General features: G+C 39.3%; 1 protein-coding gene across 4 annotated transcripts in view; it reads left to right on the top strand.

Annotated features, from left to right (window-relative positions):
* Positions 1-14,398, top strand: part of FSTL5 (follistatin like 5) — an 808,279-nt gene extending 793,881 nt beyond the window's left edge. For all 4 annotated transcript variants that reach the window (XM_077477144.1, XM_077477141.1, XM_077477142.1 and 1 more), the window contains one exon: positions 7,929-14,398. In XM_077477144.1, the coding sequence (XP_077333270.1) occupies positions 7,929-8,631 (703 nt within the window). In that variant the 3' untranslated portion in view covers positions 8,632-14,398. The remainder of the gene's footprint in view (positions 1-7,928) is intronic.
* Positions 14,399-14,708: the final 310 nt, after the last annotated feature.

The raw sequence follows: 14,708 nt of genomic DNA, 5'->3' as shown, positions 1-14,708 counted from the left end.
GAGACCTGGCTATTATCAATACGTGGGTAACCACTACTCTAAATTCTGGTGGGAAAGAGTCTATTCCGAAATTTAGTATGGCCAGGGTCGGGCTGGGGGGAGTGATAATGCCCGTGATGCTGGAGAGCGAGCGGAATATGGAGTTCCAGTAGCTAGTGAGATGTTTACATGTCCAAAACATGTGGAGTAAGTTGCCCACCTCCCCACAGTTCCTCCAGCATAACGGTGAGCCATCTCTACTAAACTGGGCAACCCTGTATGGGGTAAGATACCACCTCAGGGCAATCTTTTGTGACAGTTCCCAATGGTTCACAGATTTTGAGGCTCTGTATAGCCACTTGAAAGCTTCCGTCCACTGTGGAATAGTAAAGGTCGTCTGAAGGTCGGCTTCCCATTTTAGATAGGGGGTTGATTTAACAAAGTCCATTTTACATTGGAATAGATTATAAGATAAAGAGATACCTTTAGAAGATATAGGGGTAGTATTATAAAATTGCCAGGCCTCTTTTGGAAGACGAATGGTGGGTGATGTGATGGATCTGCAAAAGTGATGGATTTGGTTATATTTATATTTATCGGATGATGATAAGTTAAAACGAAGTTGGAGAATGTCGAACGGGATAAAGGAGTTCCCATCATATAGGTCAGAGATAAGTTGTAGCCCTTTTTCCTGCCAGCTCGTGAGTGATATATTGGGTAACGCCTGTTGTAGGGTCGATAAGGGTATTGGGATGGTAGTCAGCCTGTCGGATGGAAGAGGAAGTTTTAGAAAAGTCCTCCAGGCATCTAGGGAGGCACGGAGAGTGGGAGGTAAAACATGTGTGGGAGTTGGATGTAGGGCGTCGACCATCAGAAGCTGTTTAAGATCCCTGGTCGGGCTCAAGGCACGTTCGGCACTGCACCAAGGGGTGTCCGACGGTTGGTGGAACCACTTCCGCAGTTGAGTAAGGATAGAGGCTCTATAATAGTCCTGTATGTCGACCAGACCCATCCCTCCGGCCGATCTGTGTTTGGTCAGTAAAGGCTTTGCGCATCTGGGCCTCAAATTTTTCCAAATGAAATTCTTAAGTAGAGAATTCAGAGCTTTGATATGTTTCGATTTTACCGGGATAGGTAGGGTCCGGAAGACATACAGCACTTGAGGGAGAAGTAGCATTTTAAATGTAGCAAGTCTACCCGACCAGGTCAGTTCAGTATTAGCCAAGCGTTTGGTTTCTTTAGTAAGTTTGTCTATGAGGGGCCCGTAATTAGCGTCTGCTAACGTCTTGATATCAGTAATTTTTAGGCCAAGGTATGTTATACTATCCGTGTTCCAGGTGTAGGGGAAAGCGTTCTGTAAAGATTCACAAAGGGGGGATGGAAGTCCTAATGGGAAAATAAGCGATTTCGTGCAGTTGACCTTATAGTAGGATATATTACTAAATTCTGTAAGTGTGCTATGGGCGTAGGGAAGGGATGTTCGTGGTGAGGTTAGAAATAGAATGATATCGTCCGCGAATAAATTGATAACATGTGAACCATGCGGAAGGTCAAAGCCAGCAATATTAGGGTGAGTTCTAATCCTTTCCGCTAAGGGCTCTATGAGTAAGTTAAAGATAGTAGGGGATATGGGGCACCCCTGTCTGGTACCATTAGATATGGTAAACGTGGTCGACAGCATATTAGATGTATACACTTGCGCACAGGGGGACGAGTAGAGGACCATTATGGCCGATAGGATAGGGCCTGTAAATCCATATTTTTGTAATGTGAGTCTCATATAACCCCAATGAATCCTGTCGAATGCCTTCTCCGCGTCCAAAGAGAGGAGCAGAGAAGGCACCCGACAGGCTCCAGCATATTGCATAATGTTAATAACTCTTCTCGTGGCATCAGAGGCTTGCCTGCTCGGAGTAAAGCCTGCCTGGTCAGCACCTACCAGTCCAGGCAGGATCAGGAGTAGTCTATGTGCGAGGATTTTCGCATATAGCTTAACATCAGAGTTAAGCAAAGAGATCGGCCTAAAGTTGGCTGGTGAAGTGGGTTCTTTCCCTGGTTTCGGAATGGTAACTACATATGCTTTAAGCATTTCTGCAGGAAACGAGGCAGAGGACATTGCTGTTGAATAAACATTCATAAGTGTTGGTATAAGATTGTCTTGAAAAGACCTATAATAGTCATTGGGGAGCCCATCTGGGCCTGGAGACTTCCCCAGAGGGAGGGTTCTAATAATTTTCCTAATCTCAGGCTCCGTAATAGGGGAGTTCAAGGAGTTAAGTTGATCAGGGGTAAGGGAGGGCAAATTAATTTTCGCTAAGAACTCCTTTATAGTATGTTCATTCGGTTGAGGGGTGTTGGAGTCGTTTTTTAGATTATAGAGTGAGGCATAGTACTCAGCAAAGGAGTTTGCTATTTCCTTGGGGTTATAGATCCTCCGTTTAGTTGGAGGATGTATAAGGTACGAAATTTTTGATTTAATTCTTGCTGCTCTAAGCCTTTGAGCAAGAAACTTGCCTGCCCGATTCCCAGAGGTATAGTGGGACAGTTTGAAATATCTGACATGTTTGTCATATTGTTCTATCAAAAGAAGCCTGAGATCAGAGCGATATTGGGCAAGACTTTGTGCAAGTTGCAAAGTCGCACATGTCTTATTAAGTGATTCTAACGATCTAATCTTATTGAGAATTTGGTCAAGTTTTTGTGTCCTCTGCCTCTTTTCTCTTGCACAGATTTGTAACATTACACCTCTTATATATGCCTTGTGCGCACACCATAGCAACATTGGATCTGAAACCGACTGGTCATTTAAGGAGAAAAATTCAGAAAGGTTAGCAGCTACACTCGCAGAGTTACGCAGGGCCTGGAGTGTGCCCCTCCACCACCATGACAGAAACAGGAGCATGATCACACCGTGTGATGTCATGTATGGTGGAGGAGGACACCGCCTGCAAAAGATGTTTATCAACTAAAATTAAATTAATTCTAGAGTATGAATTATGCCTTAAAGAGTGATAGGAATAATCACGCTTGTTTGCGTGCTGACATCTCCAGACATCAAACAAGTCCTCCGCATGCAGGAGAGGTTGAAGTGAAGGTGGTTGTCGTCTAGCTGTGGAGGTAGTGTCCATTTTGTGATCTGGCGTCAGGTTATGATCTCCACATATCACTACCGACCCCCTTTTGCTGGCAGAAATTTTCTTGTGAAGGCGTTTCAGAAAACGTAGTTGGTGAGAGTTGGGTGCGTACAGGTTTACCACAGTGTAGGGTTTGTTGTTGAGTTCACAGATCAGGATAAGATAATGACCCTCCGGGTCAGCTAGAAGGTCCTTCATGGTGAATGCCACTGAATCCTTGATAGCGATTAGGACTCCTTTTTGCTTCTTGGCGCAAGATGCCATGAAAATGTGCGGAAAGTTTTTATGGCGAAATTGGGGTATACAGTCGGCAGCAAAATGGGTCTCCTGGATGCAGAGAACATCGGCATTTAATTTAACAGCTTCTTTCCAAAGAGAAGACCTCTTGGCAGGGTGGTTGAGACCATTGACATTAAACGAAACTATATTAGCCATTATTAGTCATCAAAGATGAAAAAAAAAGATAATGAGGGTACCTCAGGCATGTTTCCAGAGTGTCCCAAAAGTCGTCCTCTGTTACTTCAAGGAGACTTGCTGTCAGAGTGATGAATGGAAAGACAGATAGACCGACCAGACCTTCTAGGAAGGGATTAAAGGGGGGGGGAAGAGAAAAAAAATAAAAATAAAAACAAACAAACAAAGTTCTGTAAAAAAGTAGGTGCAAACCTGCACGTAGAGGCATAACAGCTGCCCATATTCAAGGGGGGGAGAATAGACACACTGAGTTGAGGGTCTCAGTGCAACAGGAACATTATTGTTGAGAAAGAATATAAACACATCCACGGATGTGTATCCAAGGCTGACATCATTTGTTTTTCTTCTTGCGCACCACCTTTTGCCAGTCCATCTGTAAATGGTCGTTGGAGGAGGGGGAAGCGCCATCTGAAGACGGGGCAGGGAGAATGTCCAATGACCGCAACAATGCGAGGCCCTCATCAATGGAGGTGACCACAGTAGCTTTGCCCTCGTGGGTGACCGTTAGTTTAACTGGGTAACCCCACCTGTATGGAATATTGTGGTTACGCAGGGCCTTAGTTACAGACAGAAGGGATTTGCGCTTCTGTATAGTAAACTGTGAGAGGTCGGCAAACAATTGGATGCGAGCATATTCTGCAGGCGGGTTCTGTTGTTTGTGGAAAGCAGACATGAGTTGCTCCTTGGTTTGAAAAAAGTGAACTCTCATTAAGACATCACAAGGTATATTATCAGGGAGAAAAGCAGGTTTGGGCAACCGGTGTATACGGTCTATTTGCAACTCTGTTTGGGGCAGGGAGGGGAGGAATGCCTTCATGAGGTCCTGGGCATACTGCAGAAGTTGTGCAGGGAGGACATCCTCCGGTACCCCCAGCACCTTAATATTATTTCTGCGTGACCTGTCTTCTAAGTCTGCGACTTTAGTTTTGAGCCATGCGACTTCTTCGGCTTGGTCGCTGTGAGTGTCAATCAGGGCATTGTGTGAGGTGGCAAAGTCTCCCATTTTAGATTCGATATGATCAACTCTCGAGCCCAGTTCTCCTACCTCAGTTTTAAAGTTATTAAGGCAATGAAGCATATCATTGTGCATGGAGGTGCGGAGTGAGAGAAGCATCTCTTTCAGGGTTGTGTCAGATATAGGCCCGTCCATGGTGGGGAAGGCAGTAAAGGGGTCAATGAGCTCCCTCGTGTCCTCTAATGGATCCCGGCCCTTGCTCACCTGTGTGGTGTCCGAAGCCATTCTTGGCTTGGATTTGGCCAGGCTGCGAGACAGCGGCGTGGAGACCTCCGGGGAGCGGCGGTAGTCTGTCTCTCCATTCTCCGGGCTGGTTGCTGCAGAGCCGTCTGAGGAGGAGGCCGCGCGTGAGCACGGGCCGGCGCCATTTTGTCGCGGGTCGCGGCCTTCCCGACGGAAGAAATCGTCCAGTTTCTTCGGAGCCACCGCTCCTCTCCGCTTTCTGGACATTCCACCCAGGTGCCCGGGCTTTCAGATGATCGGTAAGGTGTCGACAGGTCAGCAGTGCTGTCTGTATGTCGTTCGGTTCCCGTTGCTGGAGCGGAGCTGTGCTAGCAGACGTCCATCCAGCAGCGCGGTAGCCACGCCCCCCCCCCCCCCCCGCATGGGGTTTCCCTTAATATCCATACCAGATTTGAAGGGCCTGGCATGAAATTTAGGAGGACCCCCACACATTTTTTTTTTTACATTTTGGTTTGGGGTTCCCCTATGGGGAAATCCCCATGCCGTTTTTATAAATTAACTTTTATGTGTATTGCAGTCCGACAATTCATTATAGCCGCGAGTAGTTTTAAATTACTTTTTTTCCTTTAGAAATGTCATTTTGCTGTCAGACTGTACTAAACACGTGAAAAATGTACCCCTTTACAGGCATACTATAGACCCCCCCAGGTACAAAATTTAAAGGAATATTACACTTTCAATGTTTCACCTTAAGCATAATTAAAATCACTGCCCCCGAAAAAATGGCAATTTTAAAACCTTTTTTTTGCATTTATACATGTCCCCCGGGACAGGACCCAGGTCCCCAAACACTTTTTATGGCAATACCATGGATATAAGCCTTTAAAAATAGCACTTTTCATTTCTCCCATAGACTTTTAAAGGGTGTCCCGCGGCTTTCGAATTTGCCGCAAACACCCAAAATTATATGTTTGAGTTCAACTCAAACATAAAGCTCATCCCTGGTCCTGACACACCTTCCCCTGCTCAGCCATTCACTCAGAAGTTCAGTGTGCTGCTGCTTCTCCTCTCTTAGCTCTTATGCAACTGAGAACATTGGGTATGTGATCACTTATAAAAAAGGGAAAAACTTATTTAGAATGTTTTTTTTATATATATATTTTCAAGGTGAGGGTGTACAATCATTGTAAGTATTACCCTTTATTGGCAAACGTAAGTTATTAAAGATGCGATAAATTCAGGGCTTTTGATTCCTTCCCAGGCTCTATATAGTTTTATAAAAAAGGGACCTAAGGGGCTAATATAAAGTATTATTAACCACTTTCAGACCGGACCAATTTGCTGGTCAAAGACCAGACCACTTTTTGCGATTCGGCACTGCGTCGCTTTAACTGACAATTGCGCGGTCGTGCGACGTGGCTCCCAAACAAAATTAACGTCCTTTTTTTCCCACAAATAGAGCTTTCTTTTGGTGGTATTTGATCACCCCTGCGGTTTTTATTTTTTGCGCTATAAACAAAAATAGAGCGATAATTTTGAAAAAAACGCATTATTTTTTACTTTTTGTAATAATAAATATGCCCCAAAAATATATACAAAAACATTTTTTTCCCTCAGTTTAGGCCGATACGTATTCTTCTACATATTTTTGGTAAAAAAAATCGCAATGAGCTATTATTGATTGGTTTGCGCAAAAGTTATAGCGTTTACAAAATAGGGATAGTTTTATAGCATTTTTATTAATAATTTTTTATTATTTTTTTTTTTACTAGTAATGGCGGCGATCTGTGATTTTTATTGTGACTGCAACATTGTGGGGGACCCATCGGACATTTTTGACACATTTTTGGGACCATTGTCATTTATACAGTAATCACTGCTATATAAATGCAGTGATTCCTGTGTAAATGACACTGGCAGTGAAAGGGTTAACCAGTGGGTGGCAGTGTAGGGGTTAAGTGTTCCTAGGGGTGTGTTACTAACTGTGGGGGGGTTGGGCTTTCATTTAGTGTACACTGATCTCTGCTCCAATCACATGGAGCAGAGATCAGCGTCACTAGTTGCTAGGCAGAATGGAAAAATGTTGTTTATACAGCATTTCCTCCATTCGGCCGCTCCGTGAGACGATCGCGGGGGTCCCGACCAGCGCGGGAGCGCGCCGCCGGCGGCGCGCTCCCGATGGCACGGCGGCAACGAATATTGGACGTACATGTACGCCAATATGCCTGCCCGTGCCATTCTGTCGACGTACATCGTCGTGCGCTGGTCGGGAAGTGGTTAAGTTCTACACTTTCTGCATTAACTGATGGCTGACACAGTACAAAACTCTAATACTGCTAAATTAATTCAAATTACTTGTTTATTTTTTGGTATACTTAATGCTATTTCTGGTTCATCTTTTTTTATCCTTATTTTTTTCCACTTTTGGCAGGTATACATGTGCAATATTATTAAAATATAACAGACTGTGTCCCATAAAAGTGTAAAATATTTTAACATATTTAATGTTAAAGAAATATGAGTAATATGCTCATAAGGGAGATAAAAAAGACATTTATATTTTAAATCATTATATTGTTTATCACCTCACTCATATGACTACAAAGACAATGACTCTTTTTAAAGCAAAGAAAAAAGTGAGCTACATATATTAAAAACTCAACGAAAAGTCTAACAGGGACAAATCCATTACTTGTAACCCACGATTATCTAGCAGTGAACAAAGACATTAAGTCTTTAGGTATTCATTTAGCTGACAACTTACTATCCTTTGTAAACTCTGTAGCATGTGCTATTAAATATCAGACAGAGCCACATCCATAGAAAAGAATGTGTTCCTGACAGATTTAATAATAACTAAAGTCAGTGGAAATCTAAGTCTAAGGCAGTTTAATTGGTCACAGAATACAACACTGCCATTACAAGACATACTGTAAGGTCATCATTACGATTCAAAAGTACAGTATAAATTTCAAGTCCAGAACAGGAAAGTCTGCATGAGCAAACCAATGCTTTCTTCATGATAAATTATATATCTAATATTATTATATATCTAACATTTGCATAATGTTGCTACATTTGTCATAATGTGGATTATTTAAATAAATATATTGCTCTCCAAACCACTTTCTGTCTTCTTTCAGGTTTGGATTCATCCTTCACAAAGAAGAAGCAGCACTTCTGAAGATTGATTTGGAAACTATGTCCTACATCAAGACAGTCAGTTTAAAAGATTATAATTGCATCCCTCAGTCTTTGGCTTACACCCATCTTGGGGGATATTATTTTATTCACTGCAAACCTGATACAACAGGAGCTATCCTTCCACAAGTAGTAGTGGATAGTGTAACTGATGCTGTCATTGGCTATAACAAGGATGTAACTGGTCTCCCATATATCTCCCCAGATGGACACTACCTTGTCAGCATTGATGACATTAAAGGAGTAATGAGAGTACAATTAATAACAGTCCAAGGAGAAATTAGGGATTTATTTGACATTCATACTAATCTGCATATATCTGATGTGGCCTTTCAATCTTCATTCATAGAAGCTCATCAATACAATGTCTATGCAAGTTCAAGCACACAAACTGATGTACTCTTTGTAGAACTCTCATCTGGTAAGGTGAAAATGATAAAGAGCCTTAAAGAACCAGTCAAGCTAGAAGAATGGCCATGGAGCTCCAAAAATCGAATTATCATAGAGAGTGGCCTCTTTGGACAATACTTAATGACACCCTCTAAGAATTCTTTGTTTATTCTAGATGGAAGACTCAACAAATTAAACTGTGAGATCACCGAAGTTGAAAAAGGCAACACAATTGTTTGGGTTGAGGAAGCGTAGGATTTGCAGCTTAACGTTTTCATTGTTTCTTTCTTTTTTTTCAATGGGAATATTTGTTTCTTTTAGGTTGGCAAGCATTTGCAAATTTACATATTTTAAAATAATTTTGCAGATCCCAGAAGGTTTTTATTTTTTTTCATATTATAGTGAGTTGCACTTAACTGTTTACTAATTAGCTCTACACACAAATTGTACAATTATATAACTTTGTATAGTTTTCATAAAATGATGTCTAAAAACACAAAAATACAAAATATGTTTTTCCAGGAACAGAAATAATGATTTTAGTTAATTATCAGGACATGTTTCTGTTTCATTAGTCAAGTATGTCTGAATTTTTTAGAAACAGTCTTGTCCCTTGTTTGTTTGTGCCTTGGGTGGAACATTTTATAAGAAACAAACAAAAAAGGAAAATTATAACGTGTTTCCAGTACATGTTGTGATTTGAACCCAAGCACTTGTTTATCATAAATCGCAGGTCTGAAATCATAAATTATGTCATTATTTACTTTGTTCCACTAAGTTTTTAAAAATATAGTAGTGGAATGTGCTACTGGCATAACATCACGTAGATTTTAGACATTTCTCTTTTAAATTAATTTTTCAGGGACTGATTTCAGGTATAAAAAAACATAATTACACATTTTTCGGTAAATTGGTATTTTCATTTGTATTACTTCTAATTTAAGGATGTTGCAAGGTGATTGTTTCATACTACTACAAGTAATAGCAAAAAGCATCAATCTATGAATATGTGTAGTGAAATATCTTGTGGGTATATACTTATTTTACACTTTAGTATCTTTATATTTCTTATGGCTCTAAATTTTACATTTGAATTTATTTCAAAATTCTATAGCCCGGCTACTAACAGATTTTGATAGGTTTTTTTTTGGGCATTTTACATTGTTTCTGTTGTATCAGTTACTTGTACAACACAGTATAGTCTTTGTGATAATGGTGGTGGGGAGAATAAACATAAGAATAATACCAAAGGGGCAAGCTGAGATAAAGAGATAATATAATTTTATGGTAAATATAACATCAATCCACCATCAGTTAAAAAACAAAAAAAGCGCCGGAGAGTGCAAAATCTGGTATAGCTCTAAGTCAGCTTCCAGTTTTTTTTTTTTCAAAGCTTAATCGAAGAAACTGAAGTAAGAAACTGGTCAGCTACCATGCACAGCTACACCAGATTTGGACTCTCAGATTTTGGTAAATTAACCCCATAGTTTCCATATTGAATACAAGGCATTTAGGTGTAGCAAAACCTAGTAAACAATCACAGGCTTGTCCCTATTGATCAACTTAAATACATTGGGATTGATTTACTAAAGCAATAAAGCATGTTCCCTTTGCAAAGAGAATTTACACTCTGCAAGTGAATTTTTATTTAGCTTGATGAATGTATTGAAAGTTCACTTTGCCAAGAATATCACTTATTTAAAAGGTAAAAACAGTATTTTGATAGCATGATGAAAGTCAGCAGAACTTCTGCTCCTTCACTAAGCTAAGGGAAAATTCCACTGCAAAGTGAAAATTCACTTTGCTAATTAAGCAGCCTGTTTGCATTTAGAAGATCAACCCAATTAATTTAACTATACTATTATAGTTATTATTTGAGGAGGTATTTAAGGAGGAAAGTCTAAGATTTGCTCAGGGGCTTTTCTGTTTAAGATGCATCTGCCTTCTTTGTCTCAAATTTATTTGGAAATTCTGCCTTTTAACTGTGGTGAGGCACATATTTTAGATGAGTTGATTGGTCACTCCAGACAGTTACCTGTATGCTGGGTGACTTTCCTCTACCCCTCAATACCTCTGAAGGTTACACCTATGCAGATGTGGACTGCTGCAAGGTAAGTAAAAAAACGAAACAAGGAACGTGCTATAGAGGGGCAAGGGAGGGAAATAATAAAAAAGACTTGGGTTAGCATTGCAAAAATAGATAAATGATACTCGCCATTCCTGGAGAAAATTCTGCTGCATGGTGGTTTCCAGGAACTCTATACTGAGAGGAATATGAAGGCTGCCAATTCTGACTTCCTACTCAGTAACATGGGAGTAGAGTTGCTCCCATGTTGATCCAATACTTTCTAACTCGCTGACATGGAAGAGCGTCAGGTAAGTCACAGAAAAACTAGAATTCCTGATCTGCATACTTGTTCTGGTTCAGTGATTTGAACAGTGCTGAAACCATTAATTCAGCACTGACATCAAGGCAACAGAAACATAGGTCAGCGCTAACAACCTCCATACTTCCTCTGTAAAGGTATTCTTTCAGTGCTGGACATATATCTGATAGGTAACAACTTCTTCTTGTGGTCAGTGCTGACATAGAGATTAGATTGGTTTACCTCCCCCCCCCCCCCACGATCATGTGATCAATGGACTGGACCATCAGATATTTACCTAACATTGGAGGTGACCTGAAGCAGCATTTTCTCCAGGAAAAAAAGTATAAAAAATATTTTATTACTCTGTATTTGTTTATCCCATTAAGACTGGTAACTGAGCTTTATGAACATATAGTTTATAAATTCAATTTTGCTCCTCAAACATTTTCTGTGACCTCTCCTTCCAAATATTCCTGCTGCTACCCTTGCTGGTTTTCTTATCCTTGGCTTCACTAGTGTTGTTAGAAAATGTGGTCCAAATGTAATCATATGACTTCTGCTGGAATGATCAGTTTTTGTCATGTCAAAGGTGTCAGACATACAGTTTTTCCAAAATGCATACCAGAAAATAGGAAATGAGAAATGCTTCCTGTTTAATAGCTTGCTTATAAGCACTATTAGAGGAAATCAATTCAATATAGTACTATAGACAATTCCCTCAATCTGTAAGTGAGTGAGAGAATTGTGACTACAAATTAATTGTTTGCAGCAACATGGAAGTGATAAAATGATTGGCATTGGAACAAAGAAAGACATAACTCCACATAAAAGGGAGATGCCACCATTTGCAATACTGTTTCCTTTACTTCTAGCATATAGATGAAAATAGAATCAACCATAGATTTTAGCCCTCAAGATTACAAGTGTAACTGTATAAAAAACAACCACAAAAAAATTAACACCAGATATAAGGACACTAGTAACATCATACAAATGCCCAAAAATGATGTGTGTGACTACATAAAACTGGTGATATTTTTTTCAGTGTAAGTGAAAACATTGAAATATAAGCCCATTTAGGGTAAAACACATCAGGGGGCATGGCCAATGGTTGGAGACTGCTGTATCTGAAGCTTTTACTTTCACTTTGAGATGAGGTTGATACACACAGTGTGCAGCCCTGGACTTTGTATTGCTTTGATTTAAGCCAGTTAAGCGGTTTTATAGCAAAGAGCCAGACACATTTATAGTAGTGAACCTTGTTGTCATCATCCAAAGAGGCAGTAGAAAAATGATGGTAATGTGAAAGTGTAATATCAAACAGCAACAGATTAGACATACTTAACTAAATGGTAGACTGCAGTAAACAGAAATGTCATTGATTGCCATGACACTATGTGCATCATACATTTTTCACTACACTAGCTAACTAAATGGGGGCTTTACAAACAATTCCAGCACAGCTATAATTAGCTCTGTCAAAATTAGAGCCAAACCACATAGGCCAACGTTTCTTCTTTTCATATGTTCTATGCTGTCACTCAAATTCATTGGGTGGATATTAAACTGTTGGGAGTTAATTAAACTTTTAATTTGTTAAAAAAAAGATTGTGTAAAGTTACAGTATGTCACTATGAATCCACTCTAAAGACTATGACAACATTTTGCAGTAGGATTGTTCAGGTTTTTCTCACTTTTCATTTTACATTGCTGCAAATCCTTCTTTAAATCACTGTTGGCTGGTCAGTGATACACTATTGTGAGTTAATAAGCTATACTAAAGAAACACCACAAATCAAACTGTTGTAGTATTTACTTGAATGAATTCAGAAACAATAATTGCAGAGAATTGAGTAATCTCCCTTTTTGGGTGCTAACTGCTGGAAAAAAATGTGTTGGCCTCATTTACCATCTCTATTAGGGTAATGCACTGTGAAAAATTAGAGGGGTTAGATGTGATGAGGGGCAGGTGAGTAGCTCTGGACACAGAAAGTTTGCATCCAGGCCAGTCACCATATCTACTCAAATTTGCGGCTACAGTACTAGTAATTTTGGTGTTGTATGGCCCTTATGAGCTGCGTGAATGGTAAGCCCACAAAAATGACCCATCTTTCCTTTTGTAGTTTCTTGCTATAAGCAGCAATGATGATGTACAAATGCAGTAACCTATAGCAACCAATCAGCTTTCAGATTACCATAGTCCATTCTTTTAAAGGAATGAACTGCCTTTGCTATGGGTTATTCCATTTTGCACTTTACTATTGCTGTTCTAGCTGCTCTGAATTAGCCAGCTTGCTTGTATCTAAAGGTTTATAGGTATTGCATTACACTGATTTACATAGGAGAGACGGTAATATAATAATTTGATGGGAATGCAACCATTGCTATGTATTGTACTGCATTGTGAAATGAAATAGAGGTATAGCAATAACTTGAAAAATGAGAAATGCATTTACAATAATTGTAGGGGGGCTTACTGTGTAATGAGCCAGAGACACAACAATGTGTGTGCTATATAAAAATGTGAGATGCAGGTATTCAGTATAGTCAGGAAATAATCATCAGACTAAACATATAGCATACATAGAGAATAATGTATGTCCCATGGATGTGGAAGTGGATCATACTGTAACAAAAAAAACAGGCTATGCTTGTGTTATTCAAAAACATGTGTGCGTGGTTGCAGTTTGCAAGTACAGGTACACTTATGAGGCATATACAGTAGTATGTTAAATAATGCATGTGTTGGTAAGTTAATATAGCATACATGAAGGAAGATATAGGGCAGTTATGCTGCTTGTGTTTGATTTATTTAATTTTAGGGACAGCGCTCTTGCCTGCTTAAAAACACATTTGGTGCTGATTTATTGAAGTCAGTACAGTCTCACCCTCTACTTTCAGCAGCTCATACTTTGTGCTATCCCAAAGCATACATAGGAGGATGCATATGTATCTGACCAGCTCTGCTCACATTAACACAAACTAATATGGATTTGAACAGTGCTTTATCAGCATCTATCCAAGGAACATGTAAAATCTGGAGTAAGGAAATCAGACAGCTTACCCATATCACTAAATTATATTCCAGACGTTTTCTAAAATCATAAGGCACTATTGGAAACAGCTCATCTCTTCCATATTCCCCTTATAGATCAGCTTCTTTATATAAAGTTAATGTGGAAGTTATGTGGGTGGTTTGATATTAAAGTAGTATTTCAAGGTACTATTGCTCTAGTGGAAAATTCAAGCAATGCGCCAGTTTTCTGTCAATTACGATTAATAACTAATACTATATGGGCAATTAGATTAGTCAATAAATGTTAGCAGCTAGGTTGAATAATAGGTTTGAGATCCAAAATGCTGTAGCCATCTATACACAGAATTAGGGTTAAGAGTTGTGTGCTAAATCTCTCCAGAATCATAGGGTATTTCCTGGGCTAAAATCTCTAAGCATTATTAATGACAGGATTTATTTTCCTTTCTAATTTACAAATATATTTCTCTTTCAGAAATTTTTCCTGTGAAATAAAACCTTGTAAACCTTGTAAGCTCTGTGTTAGTCTGTCTCATTTACATCTCTGTTATTTATTAACACCATGTTGATGTTCTGTATGTAACAAATGCTTGAAAGAGAATAAAAACTAATGTTTTAAGCATTAGTCTGTGTGGTGCATAAATAGAGTAGAAATATAATATATTTTTTTTAAATTCCTGTTTTTGGTTAACTACATTTACAGTCATTGTTTGGGTTAATGTTATTTTATTGTTTCTATAACATACATGTGTTTACATGTGTTCATTTGATGGGTAATGATGTGTAAACTTTTAGCTACCAAGCATGAACCATACTTTACTTATCTGCTTGCGGAAAACTTCTTTCCTGGTCCATTATATTATGCACATTATGCCTGTTTTAGCACTTTTTTATTTTATTTTATAAATCAATGTTCCATTACTATATAC

The sequence above is a fragment of the Lithobates pipiens genome, unplaced genomic scaffold (genome assembly GCF_037356315.1).
Source record: "Lithobates pipiens isolate NorthernLeopardFrog02 unplaced genomic scaffold, aLitPip1_a1.2 Scaffold_13, whole genome shotgun sequence".
NCBI lineage: Eukaryota > Metazoa > Chordata > Amphibia > Anura > Ranidae > Lithobates > Lithobates pipiens.
The sequence above is the reverse complement of the archived record's forward strand: the minus strand, read 5'-3'. Positions and strand labels throughout refer to the sequence as shown.